Raw genomic sequence first — 16,255 nt, 5'->3', positions numbered from 1 at the left:
AAAGCAAAAATTCCTAATGAAACACCAACCTGGAAATTTTTTTTTTTATATATAGCTTTTTATTTACAGGACATATACATGGGTAACTTTACAGCATTAACAATTGCCAAACCTCTTGTTCCAATTTTTCACCTCTTACCTCCCCCACCCCCTCCCCTAGATGGCAGGATGACCAGTAGACGTTAAATATATTAAAATATAAATTAGATACACAATAAGTATACATGACCAAAACGTTATTTTGCTGTAGAAAAAGAATCAGACTCTGAAATATTGTACAATTAGCTTGTGAAGGAAATCAAAAATGCACAACCTGGAAATTTGAAAAACTTAAGGTGGGATTAATAAAATTGAAATTACATAGGAGTTGATTTATGAAGAAATAAAATAAATTAACCATTGGTTAATATGATTTGAAAACAAAGAAAAATGTCAAATTACTATTAATAAAAATTAAAAGGATAAAAATAGCATTAATTATGATGAAATTAAAACAATTATAAGGAGTTATTTTGCCCAATTACATGCCAATGAATTTAGTCATTTAAGTGAAATGGAAGAATATTTATAAAAAGATAAACTTCCTGGATAAATAGAAGAGTAAATAAAATATCTAAATAAACCTATTTTTAGAACAAAGAATTTGAGAGGCCATAAATGTGGCCAAAAGAAAAAAACAGCAGGACTGGATGGATTTATAAGTGAATGCTACCAAACATTTAGAAATCAACTAATATCTATATGAAACAAATTATTTGGAAGAATATACAAAAAAGGAGTCCTACCAAACTCCTTTTATGATATGGTACACATATCTAAAACAGGATGAGCAAAACCAGAAATTATAAGCCAATTTCATTAATGGATATGGATGCAAAAATTCTAAATAAAATACTAGCAAGGAGACTACAACAATATATTACAATATACAATATACAGCAATATACAATATGTCGATTGTGATCAAGTGGGATTAATACCAGCAATGCAGCATCATTAAATGATGATTTAATATAAGGAAAACTATTAACATAATTGATCATATCAATAACAAAAGTAACAAATATCATTTGATTATATTAATAGATGCAGAAAAAGTTTTTGACAAAATACAACATTCATTCCTATTCAAAGTTCTTGAAAGCATAGGTATAAATGCATTTTTCCTTAAAATGGTAAGAAGTATCTGCCCAAAACCATCAACAGCATTATTTGTAATGGGGATAAAATGGAAGCCTTCCCAGTAAGATCAGAAATGAAACAAGGATGCCCAACTATCACTAATCTTACTCAATACTGCATTAGAAATGCTACTAATTACTCAATATGGGTAGAGAAATCTATGTTACCATTCAGGAAAATAGGAGGGGAATAAGATACAGGAAGCAGGGAGGGTAATAAAAAAAGAAGGCATATTGGGGGAGGGAGTGATAAGTAATAAAATATTTTTGAGAAATGCTACTAATAGCAATAAGAGAAGAAAAAGAAATTGAAGGAATCAGAATGGGAAATGAAGTCTTCTTGAAGACAATATGATGATGTACTTGGAAAATATTAAAGCTTCAATCACAAAGTTAATTGAAACAATAATTTTAGCAAAGTAGCAGATATAAAATAAATCCACATAAATCATCATCATTTCTATATATCACCAACAAACCCTGCAAGATGAGACAATAAGAGATATCCCATTTAAAATAATGTAGGCAGTATAAGATAACTGGGAATACCAAAACAAACTCAAGAACTACATGAACATAATTATTAAACACTTGACATAAATAAAATCCAATTTAATTAGCTGGAGAGGGAAAATATAATAAAAATGACAATTTTGCCTAATCTATTTATTCAATTCCATCCCAATTAAAATATCAATTATTTTTATTGAGCTAGAAAAATAATAACAACAAAATTTATCTGGAAGAAAAAAAGAGGTCAAGAATGTCCAAGAAATTAAGGGGGGGGGGGAAACTAAAGAAAAGAGGTTTAGCAATATCAGAGCTTATACCATAAGGCAATAATTATCAAAATTGTGTCTGACATCAGATGAGAAACAGCAGGCAGATCAGTAGCAGAGTAAACATACAATAACCAGGAGTGAATGAGTATTGCAACCTTGTGTTTGAAAAATGTAAAGATTTAAGCTTTGGGGACAATCCATTATTTGGTTAAAAAAAAAAACTGCTGAGAGAGCTGGAGAGTAGTCTAGCAAAAATCGGGCAAGATAAGATCAAAATAGATCTAGATAGGATCTAGATATAAAGAGAAGCATAAGAAAATTAGGAGAACATGGACCTATCAGACTTAGAGGAGAACAATTTATGAATAAATATGAGATGGAAGAATGAAATATAAAATGGATAATTGTGATTACATTAAATTAAAAATGCTTTGCACAAATAAAATCAAATGCAGGCAAGATTAGAACAAAAACAGAAAATTGAAAGGAAAAATTGTATAGATAGTTTCTCAGATAAAAGACTCATATCTAAATTTGTAAAAATATGAATCATTCCCCAGTTCTTAAATGGTCAAAGGATATGAGTAGGTAGTTTTTTTGATGAAGAAAGAGTTTCCATATATTTCTAAATCTGTGTCAAAAAGTGGACAGGTAGAGAGGAAGGGAGAAAAAAATATTAAAAATGTTGATCAGAGAACACAAGAAAACTTAAAAGGAAGCACAGAAAAGCAGAGTAGCTTGAAAATGATGTGCAGCATTATTGTGTAGTTGTTTTTTTTTAAAGTAAAACAGTGATAAATGGAAAGTCATGGTTTTCTATTGAATCTTTTCCTGTTGTTCTATGTACAAGGAAGTGCTTTTCATTTCTTTTCTATTTAAGTTCAAAATGATATTTTTAAATGATAATTAAAATTGTTTTCATATAATTGGGGAAATTTTAAATATTTCTTTAAAAAAAAAAAAAGGATGTTGGTTGTGAGAGGAGTCAGCCATGTCCAGAAGTTGCTTCCTGAGGCAGAAGTCTCAGGACTTTTCGGTTAATAGAAATCAGGAAGTTCTCAGGACAGCCTAGTAAAAAAATTGTGGCAGAGAATTTTAAGAGATTAGAATATAAAATATTGTCTGCTGGAGAGGAAAACTCCTTTCAGAAGGAAACCAATGACCACAGAGCTTGACAAAAGGAAAACCTATTACTGAGAGAGCATCCATAGCCCACTCAGTCTTAACCCCTTTTCATTCCCTGGACAGAAATTGGACTTTTGGGCAACTGAGATTGGGGGCTGAAAAGGAGCTTAGAGGCTCCAGTACCCCACCATCCTGTTTAATATATAAAGAAACTGAGTGTGAGGCTAAGTGATCTACCCAAGATCACAGAGCCAGAATGAAGTGGGGCAGGCCTGGGACTGTGTCTCTCCAGCCACTGCGTGTGTAAGAAATGGGAAGAGAATATTCAGCAAAAGAGTAAAAGAGCAAGACTAGGGCAGTCTCTGGAGCAAGGTCTACCCTTTCCTCTTTGGGCAAGTGGAGGAGGGGAGTGTAGAAAGCCCCTGATTTTCTCCATCTCTTTGAGGACTCTGTGTGTGTTTGTGTATAGAAGGATGGAGGAGGATTATAGCTTCGAGTGAGAATGGCAAGGGAAACCTCAAACTGAGGGAGGAGGCAGAGTTTCTCTGAGTAGGGAATGTAATTTTTCTATTTTTGGCTGTTTTCTTCATCTCTCTTTTATTTGACTCTGGGAAGGGAAGGAGTGTGGGATGCCAAGTGATATCCATGTTATTAGCCCCAAAGGATCAACACTTGCCTAGAATAAAACGCTGCCTGGATTGTTTGGGTTTAGAATTTATCTTATAGAAATAAAGATCTGAGTGATTCTGGCTAAGTCCCAAGCTCTCTCAAAGCCCAAGGGGATTCTCTAAGATGCTCACAGGGAAGGTACCCAACTGCACTGGTAAAGAGCTCCCCACACTAAGTCAAAGGGACACTATGGGTCCCCACCCCTTGCATTACAAAAAACAGCTTAAAGGCTGAAAAAGCAAAGCCAACAACAGCCAGGAAACCTGAGAACTTGCTCTGGGGAGGTTGTGCCCATTACTTTCTTTCCCTCTGGTCCTACCTGGGAAAGATCCCTGAAAACCAGAGACGCTGAGTGGCTACCATAGCCCCCTAAGACTATTTTCAAGCAACACAGACAAGTCCAAGTCCCAAACCTCCTCTTAGCACCAGTTTCAGAACATTGTGCACAGCTCCCTTGAGGAACAGAAGAAAGGGAGAAGGTCCCAGGCCATTGGACCCTGACAGCCAGCCCAAGAGCCCGGAGAATGGCATTGTTTCCAGTTAAGTGCCCTCCACCATTGTCCTGGGAAGGAGCCCACGTGGAGATGCCAGCTGGCAACGGCTCCTAGTGGTTTTGCAGCCACTGCTACCAAAGGCCCTGAAATGAAAGTTCTTCCCACCAAAACCCTTGGTCCTGTCCACGGCTCATCCTCAGAAACTGGCAGGAAATAGAAATGGCTTTGAGAAGAGACACGGCCATCTCTTTGCTTAGGACCACAGGCCCTTCCTTAAGAGCTGCTGCCCAAACCTTCTGTCCATATTGTCTCCCCCCACCACTGGAGTAAGACAGACAGGAGCAGCCTGGCTTTTCTGTTTATATCCCCAGAGCTTGACTGGTGACATATTAACCACTCAGAATAATTTTATCTCATTCATCTCTCTAATCTGCCCTTTTCACACTGGTATTCAGGGACAGCAATGAGACAAACATACATCGCTAATATCTTCATCAATGAAGTATGGGATAGGGCAGCTAGGTAGTACAGTGGATAGAGCACCAGCCCTGAAGTCAGGAGGACCTGAGTTCAAATCTGATCTCAGACACTTAACACTTCCTAGCTGTGTGACTCTGAGCAAGTCACTTTACCCCAATTGCCTCAGCAAAATAAATAAATATAAAAATAAAGTATGGGATACCATTAGAAACCATCAGGAAGACTTCAAAGATGCATTGTGTTGGGGACCATCTCTTCAGTGCATCCAGATGCATCCCACCATTTGGGTAAAGCCCTCTCTCACCCCTTCCCCAACTTTCCACATAATTATGGAATAATTATAATGCAAGTGATACATCATGCAACAGCGTGAAGACCCAAAAGATTCATACAGCAATCCAAGAAGAATCTGGCACTGAAAGGTTTTAAAAGAACACAGATGAACAAACTAATGGAACCATGACTATTTAGCAGATGTGAACTTTTCATGCTGTTGAGACTTATTGATATTTCTTAGTATTCCATTGTTTCAGAATCAATTTTTAACTAATGCCTTAATATGTTAACAAGAGTTCTAAAGGATCTCTATTTGTTTACAGTTATATTCCCAAATGTAGTCCCCATCAGTTCATTTATCAATCAATAAACATTTATGAACCACATTATCACTATCACTTAATAAGTCTTAGATGCAAAGTCTTCTGCTCTTTAGAGAGGTGACTGGATTCAATGTTCCCCCTAAATGAGATATTTTGAAAACTGCACTGATGTACTTTTAGTAGAAAGAGACAAAAACTGATGATTTGCATTTTTTAAAATTATGATCCAAGTTCTAATATAAGTGGATAGTTATCATCAACAGGGTGATTTCTCCAGAAAGATTCAAGTTTTTGTTTGGCACAAAATTGATTTCTAAAAGCATATTAAAAAATCATGAACAAAAGCCAGTCGGAACATACTTTTGTCTGTGGCACTCAGATATCTAGAGTCCTGGTCTTTCTTCGACCCCTCATGTAAACTGCCTGTCTTTCCTGTTTCCAGTTTTGTTGCTGAAAGACTAAGCTCCAAGGCATTATAAGCATCATACAAAGCCCAGGCGGTGGTCATTATGCCTAGAAAGAAAGAGGAAAAAAGCCATTGGTAAGTGCCACACTCAAAGCAACAGAGTCAGTTTATTGGAGGCAAAATCTCACCCCTGGTTTACTCGGCTACTACAGGAGCAACCAGAGTTTCCTGGGAAGTGTTAACAATATTTATAAGAATAAAAGAGGAGAAAAAACCAACAACATAATTGTCTTTAGTTATTGTTATGAATGTAGCTTCAAAGGTCCATCAATTCAGAGGCCTTTGGATACCATCATCTTAATAATTTAAAGATCATTGATTTTGGTTTTCTCCATTCAATCCATTTATAGATATAATATAAAAATAGAAGGTCTTCAATGGCTTGATCTGACATTTAAGACCTTTCATAATCTAATGCTCTTTTCTCTATCCCACTTTACTTCCTCCCTCTCCCTCCTCTTCCTCCATGTGGTTCCTCTGCCCAAGGAGCTCACTTGCCCTTCACCATCCTTTATCACCCCAGTGCCCTGATTCTCCCCTCTGTGGAAAGTCCAACTCTTTGGAAACTCCAAATCTTATCTCTTCTGCAAGTCTGAAGTCAACATCCATCTTCTCTATCTATGAGGCTCTCCTTGATGATTCTAACCCAAACAGATCCCTTCCCTCCTGCCATTTCTGTCATGTCACTCCTCTCTCTCCATCTCTAACCCTTTCTTTCTCCTTCCCTCTTTCCCTCCATCTCTCTTTCTCTCTCACACACTCTCTTTCTCTCTCTTTCCCCCTTCTCTTCCTCTCTTTCTCTTTTTTCCTGTTTCTCTCTTTCCTTCTCTCTTCTTCCTCTGTATCTTTCTCCCTCCTTCTCACATGCATGTGTGTGTATATATATATATATATATATATATATATATATATATATATACACACACATATATAGATATAGATATATCAACATATATACACCCTGGTTTAGCTACTTTTATCCCTCTGAACTGAATCATAAACTCCTTGTATTCAATCCTAATAGAGCCAGGAATACACTGGATGCTCAATGACCGACTGCTAAGTCATTCAAGGGCACACTCAGTAATCCTGGAACCTGGTATTTCATCAGATATTACTAATCCATAGATTACCTTTTTCTTCTGTTAAGATTCTATCACATTGAACCTCCTTGTGTTTGGGTGCGCCATTAAAAGTCTGCATTATCCTTTCAACATATAAGTCGTTGCCAGCTCGATTTTTACAAAGGGTCTCATAAAGAGCATTTCGATTCCTTTGAAAAAGAAGGTGAATTCTACTTGTTAATAACACGGTGACTGCAATCACACAAAGCACTCCTAAGTCACACATGCCACCTGCCATTATTGCTATTTTCCTTAGGAGTATACTCTCTATCCTATTCTTTCCTAGAAAAGAGATTTATTATAATCCTCTAGAAAACACTGTCCCTACCAGCTTTATTGAGCTTCTGCTACACCTGGTTATCAACAGGATGCCAGGGTTTTCTCAACATGGAAATTTTAGGTTTTGGGGGAGAAGGCTATTTCATGAAAACCACACTTCAGAAAGATTCATGCTGACATTAAACTTTAATAATTATGTTATTCTACAGTTCCTTTTATTTGAGAGAAGATAATGCTCTAATAATAAATTTGCTAATGACAAAAAATGTACCAAATATACAGAAAAATAAATATGAATAAAAACATTCTCAAAATAGTTATTCCTTGATCCACCTTAATAGCTCCCTGTATTTTGAATAATATAATAATATAACATTAATATAATAATAATAAATTTTAGCACTGAAATTACAGAAAGAGGGAAGAGATTCTGACATACTTCACTTTCTCAGCATCTTCAGACTCGATAGAATGTAAGACGGTTGGCAGATTAAAGAGCCACAGTGTTTCGGTCTCTGAGAGGTAGATGTCCACTTTGGCATCTAATTCTTCTTTTGTTAGGACTTTTGGCACTTCTTTCTTAAGCTGGAGATCTTTCAAATGATCAAAAAGCCACATTAATGTACAATTCAACTTATAATTTTACTTCTACTTATCTGATCACTGATAGAGGGAAAATTCATCACCATTGATAAGATGAATGGAACCTTCTATTGTAGTCTACCCTTCTAATGAAGTCAGGATACTTTAAGATTAGCCGGGCAGATAGAATGTGTTCATTTATCAAATTTTCTCATTAACTGAGGGGTAGTACACTTATAGGGGCGAAATAGGAACCATAATTCTGATTTCACTAGTGCTACCAACACAGCTCAGCCCCTTCTTCCCAACTCTAAGTCCTAGAGACTAGCCCAGACCATTGAGCAGTCAAATAATTTCAGCCAGGCTCATGCAGCCAGTGAGCCTCAATGGCAGGATTTGCACCCCATGAGACCACTTCTCTATGCACTTTGCAAATATATTTAAAGACGACATAATATATAAAGCTTCAAAAGGAAATAATACAAAAAGCTCTTTGCCATTTTCAAAGCACTCTTTTGAAATAGCTATCATTATTATAATAAAATATCTCATTGTTACATAATTATTATGACTGTGTCATGTAAATGTCATTAGGCAAGGGTGAGGAAATGCATCTCCAGAGCCCTCTAACAAATGTGCCCAGTGGTTGTGGTTGAGCTCAGCCAGGTATTTTTAGAGAGTGAGTCTTCCACGAGGTCTCCGGTGAATTAATGCAATATCGACATGCTTGGAAACAGATCTCCAGGAAAAAAAAAAAAAGACAAAGTTTTTTCTGATAAGTTTGTAGCAAATTAAATGAATAAAATAGAGAGAAAATAAAGAGTTCATCAAGTATGGTAAACAAAGGTTGCTGCAAAAAAAAGAATTTTTCAGATGATTCTCATTCAAGTCAAAGGAGTGAGAACTGAAAAGGAACCGAGCAATCTGGTTCCCAGAGATACTCAGGTCCTTGCCCGAGGTCACATAAATAGGAAGGTCAAGATTAGGATGCCCAAGTCCAGTGTCTTGACTCCTCATCTGATGCTCTTTTCATTGTACTCTGTTCAAAATAGTTTGGAAATACTACCAGACTTGAATGTTCTTATTAACTACCACTAGAAAAGGGGAACAATGGGCAAAGTGTTTGATGTTTACTTGAGGACCACATTCAATGACTTTCAGAAATCTCAAAGCATTTTTTCCCATCTTCTGTTTGAAGGCTTCAGATAAATGTGCTCTGAGAGGAAATGTTCAGCTCTTGTTAGATCAGCTCACTGATTTCCAACTCTACACTGTTATTTAGAGAGACTAAGACACACAGACTGCAGGAAGGAAGGGGATGCTGTCCAGAAGGGCCTGGCCCATCCACACGGGGAAGACAGTGATAGTGGAGTTACCTAACACAAGCAGTAGTGAGCAACCAGGATGGGGAAGGGGGTGGAAAAAAAGAGAGAGACAGAGACAGAGAAGAAGAGAGACAGAAAGAGGAGAGAGAGAGAGAGAGAGAGAGAGAGAGACAGAGAAGGAGGAAGGGAAGGAAGGAGATGGGGGAAGGGAGGAAGGAGAGAGAAAGGAGGGGAGAGGAGGAGGAGGAGGGAGAGGATCATAGACTAACATGTTTAAGGATGAGTTAAAGGGGAAAAAGACATCTAGGCGGAAGATGCCCAGGTAAGATGGGGACCACGAGGGGGCACCGGAGTGTCCAGAGTGTCTGGCCGGGGCTCGGAAATACGAGTTCCAATTTGGCCCGAAAACCTTATCCAGTGTGATCCTGGCTGAGTGACTAAGGTTTCTGCCTCCTGCCTTCGTCTGTGCAATGGGAGCAACTGCAGGCCCGGCTCTGGGGCTGCTTTGTGGACCATACTGATGTGGCCCCAGCGGTTCTTATTTTGAGGATCTTTGCCGTCTTCAGGCATTTGAAGGGGATGTTTAGATGAGTTTCCGATAGTGGGGGGAGGGGGACGGAGAAGAGAGGGAGGATCAGGCCCCCCTAGGTGAAAGTTCCAGAAAGGCTGATTAGGCTCCTGTAAGATGTACAATGTCTGCTTGGGGGGGGGTGGCGGGGGGGGGGGGGGGGAAGGGGGGCGGGACTTCAAGCCGGGTCAGTGCTGCATCCCAAGAGCCCTGGACCAGCCAGACAGGGTGGCTTCCGGGGCCCCTCCGGTGCAGAGGCCCGATGGGCCGAGACGCGGCCTCCCTCAGCCAAGACTCCACTGGCCGAGCGCCCCCCAATACGACCCGGATAAACTCATTCGTTAAAGCTTGCACGGAGGGTGCCGGGAGACGCGGGGCAACATCCCCGAGCAAAGCAGGGCAAGGCAAGAAAAAGGCAGCACAGCGGGCTCGGCCCAACCCCCCCTCCCGGGGCCATTGCCCCAAAGACGGGAGAGGAGGATGGGGAGAAAGATCACTGGGGAGGCCGTGGCTCACCCCGTCTGTGCCGAGGCTCTCCCCGAGTTTCTGCTGCCGCAGAAGGGGAAGGACACCTGGAGCCGGTGCCCCCCCACCCCGGCCCTGATCCGCCACCCTGTCAGCCGCCTGAGGCAGCACCCCCCCCCAGGCCCCACTCTCCCAGGGACCCCTCCCTCTGTGGGATTCCCTGTAGCCCCGCAGCTCCCTTCTTTAAGACCCAGGCCTATAGGGACATGGACACACAGGGAGGGAGAGCAATGGTGGGCGCCTCCTGGGGGCCCACCCAGGGGTGGGAGATCATTTAGGGGGGCCCCAGCCCTGCCACTGCGCTCATTCGGGGTTCCTTAAGTCCATTCCATAAGGAATCCCTTCGCTGGGTTTAACATCACTTTTCAGAAATTTCTTGCACCCCTGGGAGCGGCTCGGTTACACGGATGAAGGGCTGGGCCTGGAGTCGGGAAGACCAGAATTCAAATTCAGCCTCAGATGGGCACTAGCTGTGTGATGTGGGGAGGCCTCTTAACTTCTGTGCACCCCAGTCTCCTCAGCTGCAAAATGGGATCATGATAGTATCTCCCTCCCCGATGTTGTGTAAGATACCGTTTGAAAAGGGCTTGGCACAGTACTTGGTATACAGTAGGTGCTTAATTAGTGCTTGGTTCCCCCCCTCCTTTTTTTTCCTTTCATTTATACTTTGTGTGTGTATGCCATGAGGGTACAATGGGAGCCAAGCAGGGAAAAAAAAGGGTATATCTCCACAAATGTGAGCCTTACTTTAGAAGTCTGGCTCCTGTAGAGTCAAGGTTCCACAATCCCCCGTAATTAACTTTTTAAATGGCTTCACTGAAATATATTTCATATTCATATATATATATATATGTAATTTTAGGAAGGAAAGAAACATTGATTCTTATAATAACCCTGAGAAATCAGTGCATTTTACATCTGAGGAAACTGAGGCAGATAGAGGAAGTCACTTGCTAGTATGTGTCCAAGGCTACATTTGAACTCAGGCTTTCCTGACTCCCGAGCCAATGCTCTATTTACTGCAGCAGCTAGCTGCTTCCAAGTCCATCTATTGAATGCAGCAACTTTGCAGTATTTTATGAATTTTTATTAGTATTAATTTCAATTTTTATATATAATTTTTATTATAAAATAGAGTATTACATCTTCATATATATTAGAAAGAGGCAGTGAGCTATGGTAGAGAGTTGAATTCCATGCTAGGAAGACTTGAATTCAAGTTCTGGTTCTGACAAATCCTAGCCATGAACCTTAACTTCTCATTGGTCCAGGAAATTCTCTAATTGAAGCTATAAACTGCCAAGAAGAGGCTGAGCTGCATGGGGGGAGGGAGTTTCCTCTCCTAGCAGGCCCTATATCTATATAATCACAGGTATTGATCCATCTATCATCTATCTTATCTATTCAATCACCCACTTATCCAACTCCATCTCTCTGTCTCTCTGGCCTCCTCTCTGTTTTGTTTCTCCTTGTCTCTCTCCATGTCTCTGTCTCTCTTTGTTTCTCCCTTTCTGTGTCTCTGTGTGTGTCTCTCTCTCCTTGCTCCATGTCTATCTGTCCAAGTGCTGCTATGTGCCTGATTTTTTTTCTTACCCATATAACTGGAGATTGTTTCTCGCCTGTACGAGGGCTCTTCCAGGTCTTCTCCGATGGACTCCGAGGTCGACGCACTGGATTTAGAGACTGTGCTGCTTCCTAATGCTGACCTTTAGTGATGAAGAAATACTTATCAGAAGGAAAGTATACATGGGTATGTTCCCAAAGTGAGTGTTGAAAGAAAAACAAGATGGAACATGAGGAGGCAACTGTATTAGCTTTTAATTATACCATGCTTGAGATGATGTTCTCTTATAATCTGTGAAGAAAACTTCTATTTTATAAATACAGTGGGTTATAGACAAGTGTTAAGAACCCAACTTTATGAGGGTCTAAGGGACTCCTATGTAAGGTTCTTTTTTTAAGCCTCTCTAGCCAATGTTCTCAGGGCGACAGTCCAAGAAGCAAGGGAAAGTCGATGTTGGATTGTTTGTTTTTGAAACTTCAAATTTCATAATTACTCCCCACCTCTGGTCATTCCCCGGGGTACAAATGAGATCGAAAGCACACAGACCAGTCCTTCAGGGCCTGCGGGGTGGCCCCTTCCCAGGGCAAGAGTTTCTCAAGAAAAGAGCCTATCAAATAACTGTATGGATATGTATACATATATTGTATTTAACATATTCTTTAACATATTTAACATGTATTAGTCACCTTGGTATCTGGGGGAGGGGGTGGGGGGCAGGAGGGGAAAAGTTGGAACAGAAGGTTTTGCAAAGGTCAATGCTGAAAAATTACCCATGCATATATTTTGTAAATAAAAAGCTATAAAAAATTTTTTTAATTAAAAAAAGAGAGAGAAGAGCTTCTTCTGAAGGTAAAAGGCCACAAGGAAGATGGAGGCAGCTGTGGGATTCTCTGCTGACTGACTGTGGAGGCCGTCCTGTCCTGCCCCGGGGCCCTTCCCTCTGGATGGTGTTCTCTTGGCATTCATTGTCTGCCTCATTATCATACAGCTCTGCCTGCTCCCTTTCTGGTGTCTCCACAATAGCAACATCCCTTCATTTCAAACCTTCTCCCTCAGATCTTTCCATCCCCCAGATTTTATCCAATCACAGCTGGCTATCAGTCAGCTGGAGGAGGCCTCAGACCCCGTGCAGTCACCTCACCTCCGTCAGCTTCGGCTTCCTCATCTCTAAAGTGGGAATGAGGATCCCCATCGCTCCACGAGGATGCTGAGAAGCCTTTAGGTGTTGGGCACTGAGGCAGTCCGGATCTGCCAAATGATCCTCCTTTGGCGCCAGCTCAGCTTTCCCTGCACCTGCTCCTCTGCCCACTGTTCTCCATCACTGCTGGGGTGGCTAAGTCACCCCAACTTCCTCCACACTGGGGAGCCCCATGTGGGGGATGTGCCCCTGGTCCCCTCAGCCTCCAGGAACTCTCTCTGGGTTTAGCTCAGGTGCCAGCCTCTCCAAGAAGCCCCAAGGCCGGGCCCTCCCTCCCGCTGCTTCCATCATCCATGCCTTTCTTTATGTGCTTATACGTGCTGTTTGTACATAGTGTGGCTGCATTGGCTCCTCTGTCCAGCATAAGGACTGTCTCCCTCGTATCCAGGTTTCCCTGATACTTAGCCCAGCACATGGCATCCAGTAAGCACTAAATAAAGGTTTATGGATCGATGGAACTCTATCCTTGAATTCTGTGCTGCTCACATTTGTCAGACTCCTCTTCTTCCCAGGCTGCCCAAGGGAGGGCGCAGTATTCAGCCCAACCAGATCAGATCCAAATGTCTCTCCCTTGGGCCTTCACCACAACATGGGAATCCTTTCACTCCCCCTCCCTCCACTGATTCTCTTTACTTCCCCCCACTGGACTTGTTCCTCAAGCTTCAACAAGGTCCTTCTTCTGATCCTTCTGTAGAAACTGGAGGAGCTCTGAATATCCTTGCAGTCTCTAAAGCAGGATCCGCACCCAGACCTTCCTGACTCCAAGACTAGCACTATCCACTAAGAATCAGTAGGGCCTGGCCAGAAATGATAAGAATAGAAATGTTGGGTTGTAAAAGCTAATTTAGGACAAGAAGAGATTCAAAGAAAGCATCCATATAGCTTGCTCTCTCAGTGGATGGAAGAGGGATGAGAGAAAGGGAAAAATTTGGAACTAAAAGAAATGTTTAATGAATATTAAAAAATAAAGAATTAATTTATTTATTTAAAAAACAAACACACAAGGGCTAGAACTTCTTCTTGGAGGGAAGGAGATGATGATTAAACTTTCAGGACTGAAATTTAGCTCCTCGGGGAGCTAAGAATAAGGGGAGGAGACAGATAAAACCATTGCCCAAGTCATATTCCATATAAACAAAATGAGAGAAAAGAAAGCAAAGGCACCAGGACATGTGCTCAAAATACGCGGAATCAAAACCCAGGGAAATGGTCTTTTCTTTAGGAAGCATGCATCCCACATTCTATCTTAACTCTTTTTATGTTTGCTCCATAGCCATTGGGCAGACCTTAAATGGGAGTTGATACAAAAACTTATCTTAAAATAAAGGTAGCAAAACATCAATAACACAAGCATTTAAGTGCATCCTCCCCTTTTTATATAAATCCTGTCTTCAAAGAAGTAGAAATTAAATTCATAAGCACCTGACCCTAGCAAAACCTATCCCAATACACATACACATGTAAATGTTTTAAGCGGGTACAGATATGTATCTATTAGTTCTCTGTGACATAAAAAAAATATCCCAAACGCAGCATGCGTTCCCTACCTTGTGAATTGTCCCACAAAACTCGGGTTGATGGTATTCTGAAACATGGTGTAGGAACCCGTAAAATCTGAGCCGAGAGACACATCCTGGGACACGAGCAGCTTACTAGGCTTCTTGGATCCGGGAAAATGGGGATCGGGATGGAAAAGGGGTTTGGGAGTGACATCATTCCCATTTGAATCCCAGACCTAGAAATGACAATAATCAAAGGCAATAAATTAGAAATATGTAAAATGTGAATGGAAAACATATGGATAACTGCACGACAGAGCATGATAAAGATGAAAAATGGAATTAGACGGGGTTTTTTTCTGAAGCTCTCCTTTCAAAATTTCCACTCGGTAGGTGTAATTATTTAAGAAAACCTCTGACAAAGTTTTGAATCACTCCAGTATAATGAATATTACTATTTGACTTCAATCATATCATTCATAATCAATCCTTTAAGGACTGAGCAGTTCAGGGCTCTTTAAGTTTCCTCAGAGGATACAAGAGTTGCTACATCTGTAAAAGCCATCATTTGGATTCCACTCAGGAAGGAAGTCTGCACTTGGCTGGGCTTGGAGGCACCTGAGAGAAATAGAAGTCCATCATTGGATGCAAACGTGAAGCCTTTCTGAGCCAGCCCATTGGGATTTCCCAGAATACGTGCTTTGTTATCAAAGGCTTCAAGAGTCTAGTGCCATCCACACCGAATTTAAATAAAATTTAATTTTCCAAAGTGGAAGGAGTCTTTCCTAAATTTTATTTTCAAAAATCAACCTTCTCTCTCTCTCCCACTTTCTTTCCCCTGCACTCATTGAGGAAGCAACAACACATTTACAAATGTTATATACATACATATGTGCACATCCATGGACATTGTGTCTCCACTTGTGGTCAGAGCCCACCACCTCCATCAGAAGCTTCATAATTAATCCTCAGGAATCATAGTGGGTCATTGTGTTCATCAGAATCCCCAAATTGTCTTTTCTTTTTTCTCTATTTTGTTTAAATCAGCTAAGATCCCCAGCTTCCCCCTAAATGCTACTCCCTGATCCAATTGAGAACACAGGCAAAGAAAAACCTATTATAAACACATAGAGTCGATCAAAACAAATTTCCACATTGCTCACACCCTAAAAATATTTGCCTTATTCTCAATTATGAACTCTTCATTTCTCTGTCAGGAAGTGGGCACCATATTTTATAGCGAGTCCTCCAGAATTTTGGCTCTTAATTATGCTGTCAAAAAAGTTGGCAGGATAGTATTTCCTCCCGTTCCTTTTTCATCCATACCCCAACTAACAGGCAGTCCCTCAGAACCCATTCTTTGCCACCTCAAAAAGAGCCATGGATATTTCTGTGCATCCTTAAGGGTCTATGGGGAAGAAGTATGCGATCCATCTGGAAGCAGAGGGTGCAGACACACTGAAAAGGACTTTAAATGCCAGGAAAAAAATGGAAAGAGAAAGCCCAAGAGCGATGTGGGCAGCCCCAGGCTTAGGAAGATCAATCTGGGAGCTGTCTGGAGGATAAACTGGAGAAGGGAGAGGCCAGAGGCAGCCATTCCAGACAACTTTTTTCATTTTCTGACAGGACCCTAACTGCTAGGCTAGGGAATAGAGAAACACTAAATACAACATCTATACAATCGAGGAGCTCAAGGATAGAGCTGCATGACTGGACATGATAGAAGATTGTGACCACTTACAGAAGGTCTCGATGGTGTGATAATTGAGAAAATGAAATGCAACTTAAAAACATG

At 40.8% G+C, this 16,255-nt stretch overlaps 1 protein-coding gene across 4 annotated transcripts in view; it reads right to left on the bottom strand.

Moving 5' to 3' along the window:
* Positions 1 to 16,255, bottom strand: part of WDR78 (WD repeat domain 78) — a 71,890-nt gene that overhangs the window by 35,881 nt on the left and 19,754 nt on the right. For all 4 annotated transcript variants that reach the window (XM_031968919.1, XM_031968918.1, XM_031968917.1 and 1 more), the window contains exons 3-7: positions 14,509 to 14,696; positions 11,793 to 11,905; positions 7,639 to 7,792; positions 6,930 to 7,069; positions 5,691 to 5,843 (exon numbers count right to left, since the gene is read on the bottom strand). In XM_031968919.1, coding sequence (XP_031824779.1) covers positions 5,691 to 5,843; positions 6,930 to 7,069; positions 7,639 to 7,792; positions 11,793 to 11,905; positions 14,509 to 14,696 — 748 coding nt within the window. The remainder of the gene's footprint in view (positions 1 to 5,690; positions 5,844 to 6,929; positions 7,070 to 7,638; positions 7,793 to 11,792; positions 11,906 to 14,508; positions 14,697 to 16,255) is intronic.

Source organism: Sarcophilus harrisii, chromosome 4 (genome assembly GCF_902635505.1).
Source record: "Sarcophilus harrisii chromosome 4, mSarHar1.11, whole genome shotgun sequence".
In the NCBI taxonomy this organism is placed as follows: domain Eukaryota; kingdom Metazoa; phylum Chordata; class Mammalia; order Dasyuromorphia; family Dasyuridae; genus Sarcophilus; species Sarcophilus harrisii.
The sequence above is the reverse complement of the archived record's forward strand: the minus strand, read 5'-3'. Positions and strand labels throughout refer to the sequence as shown.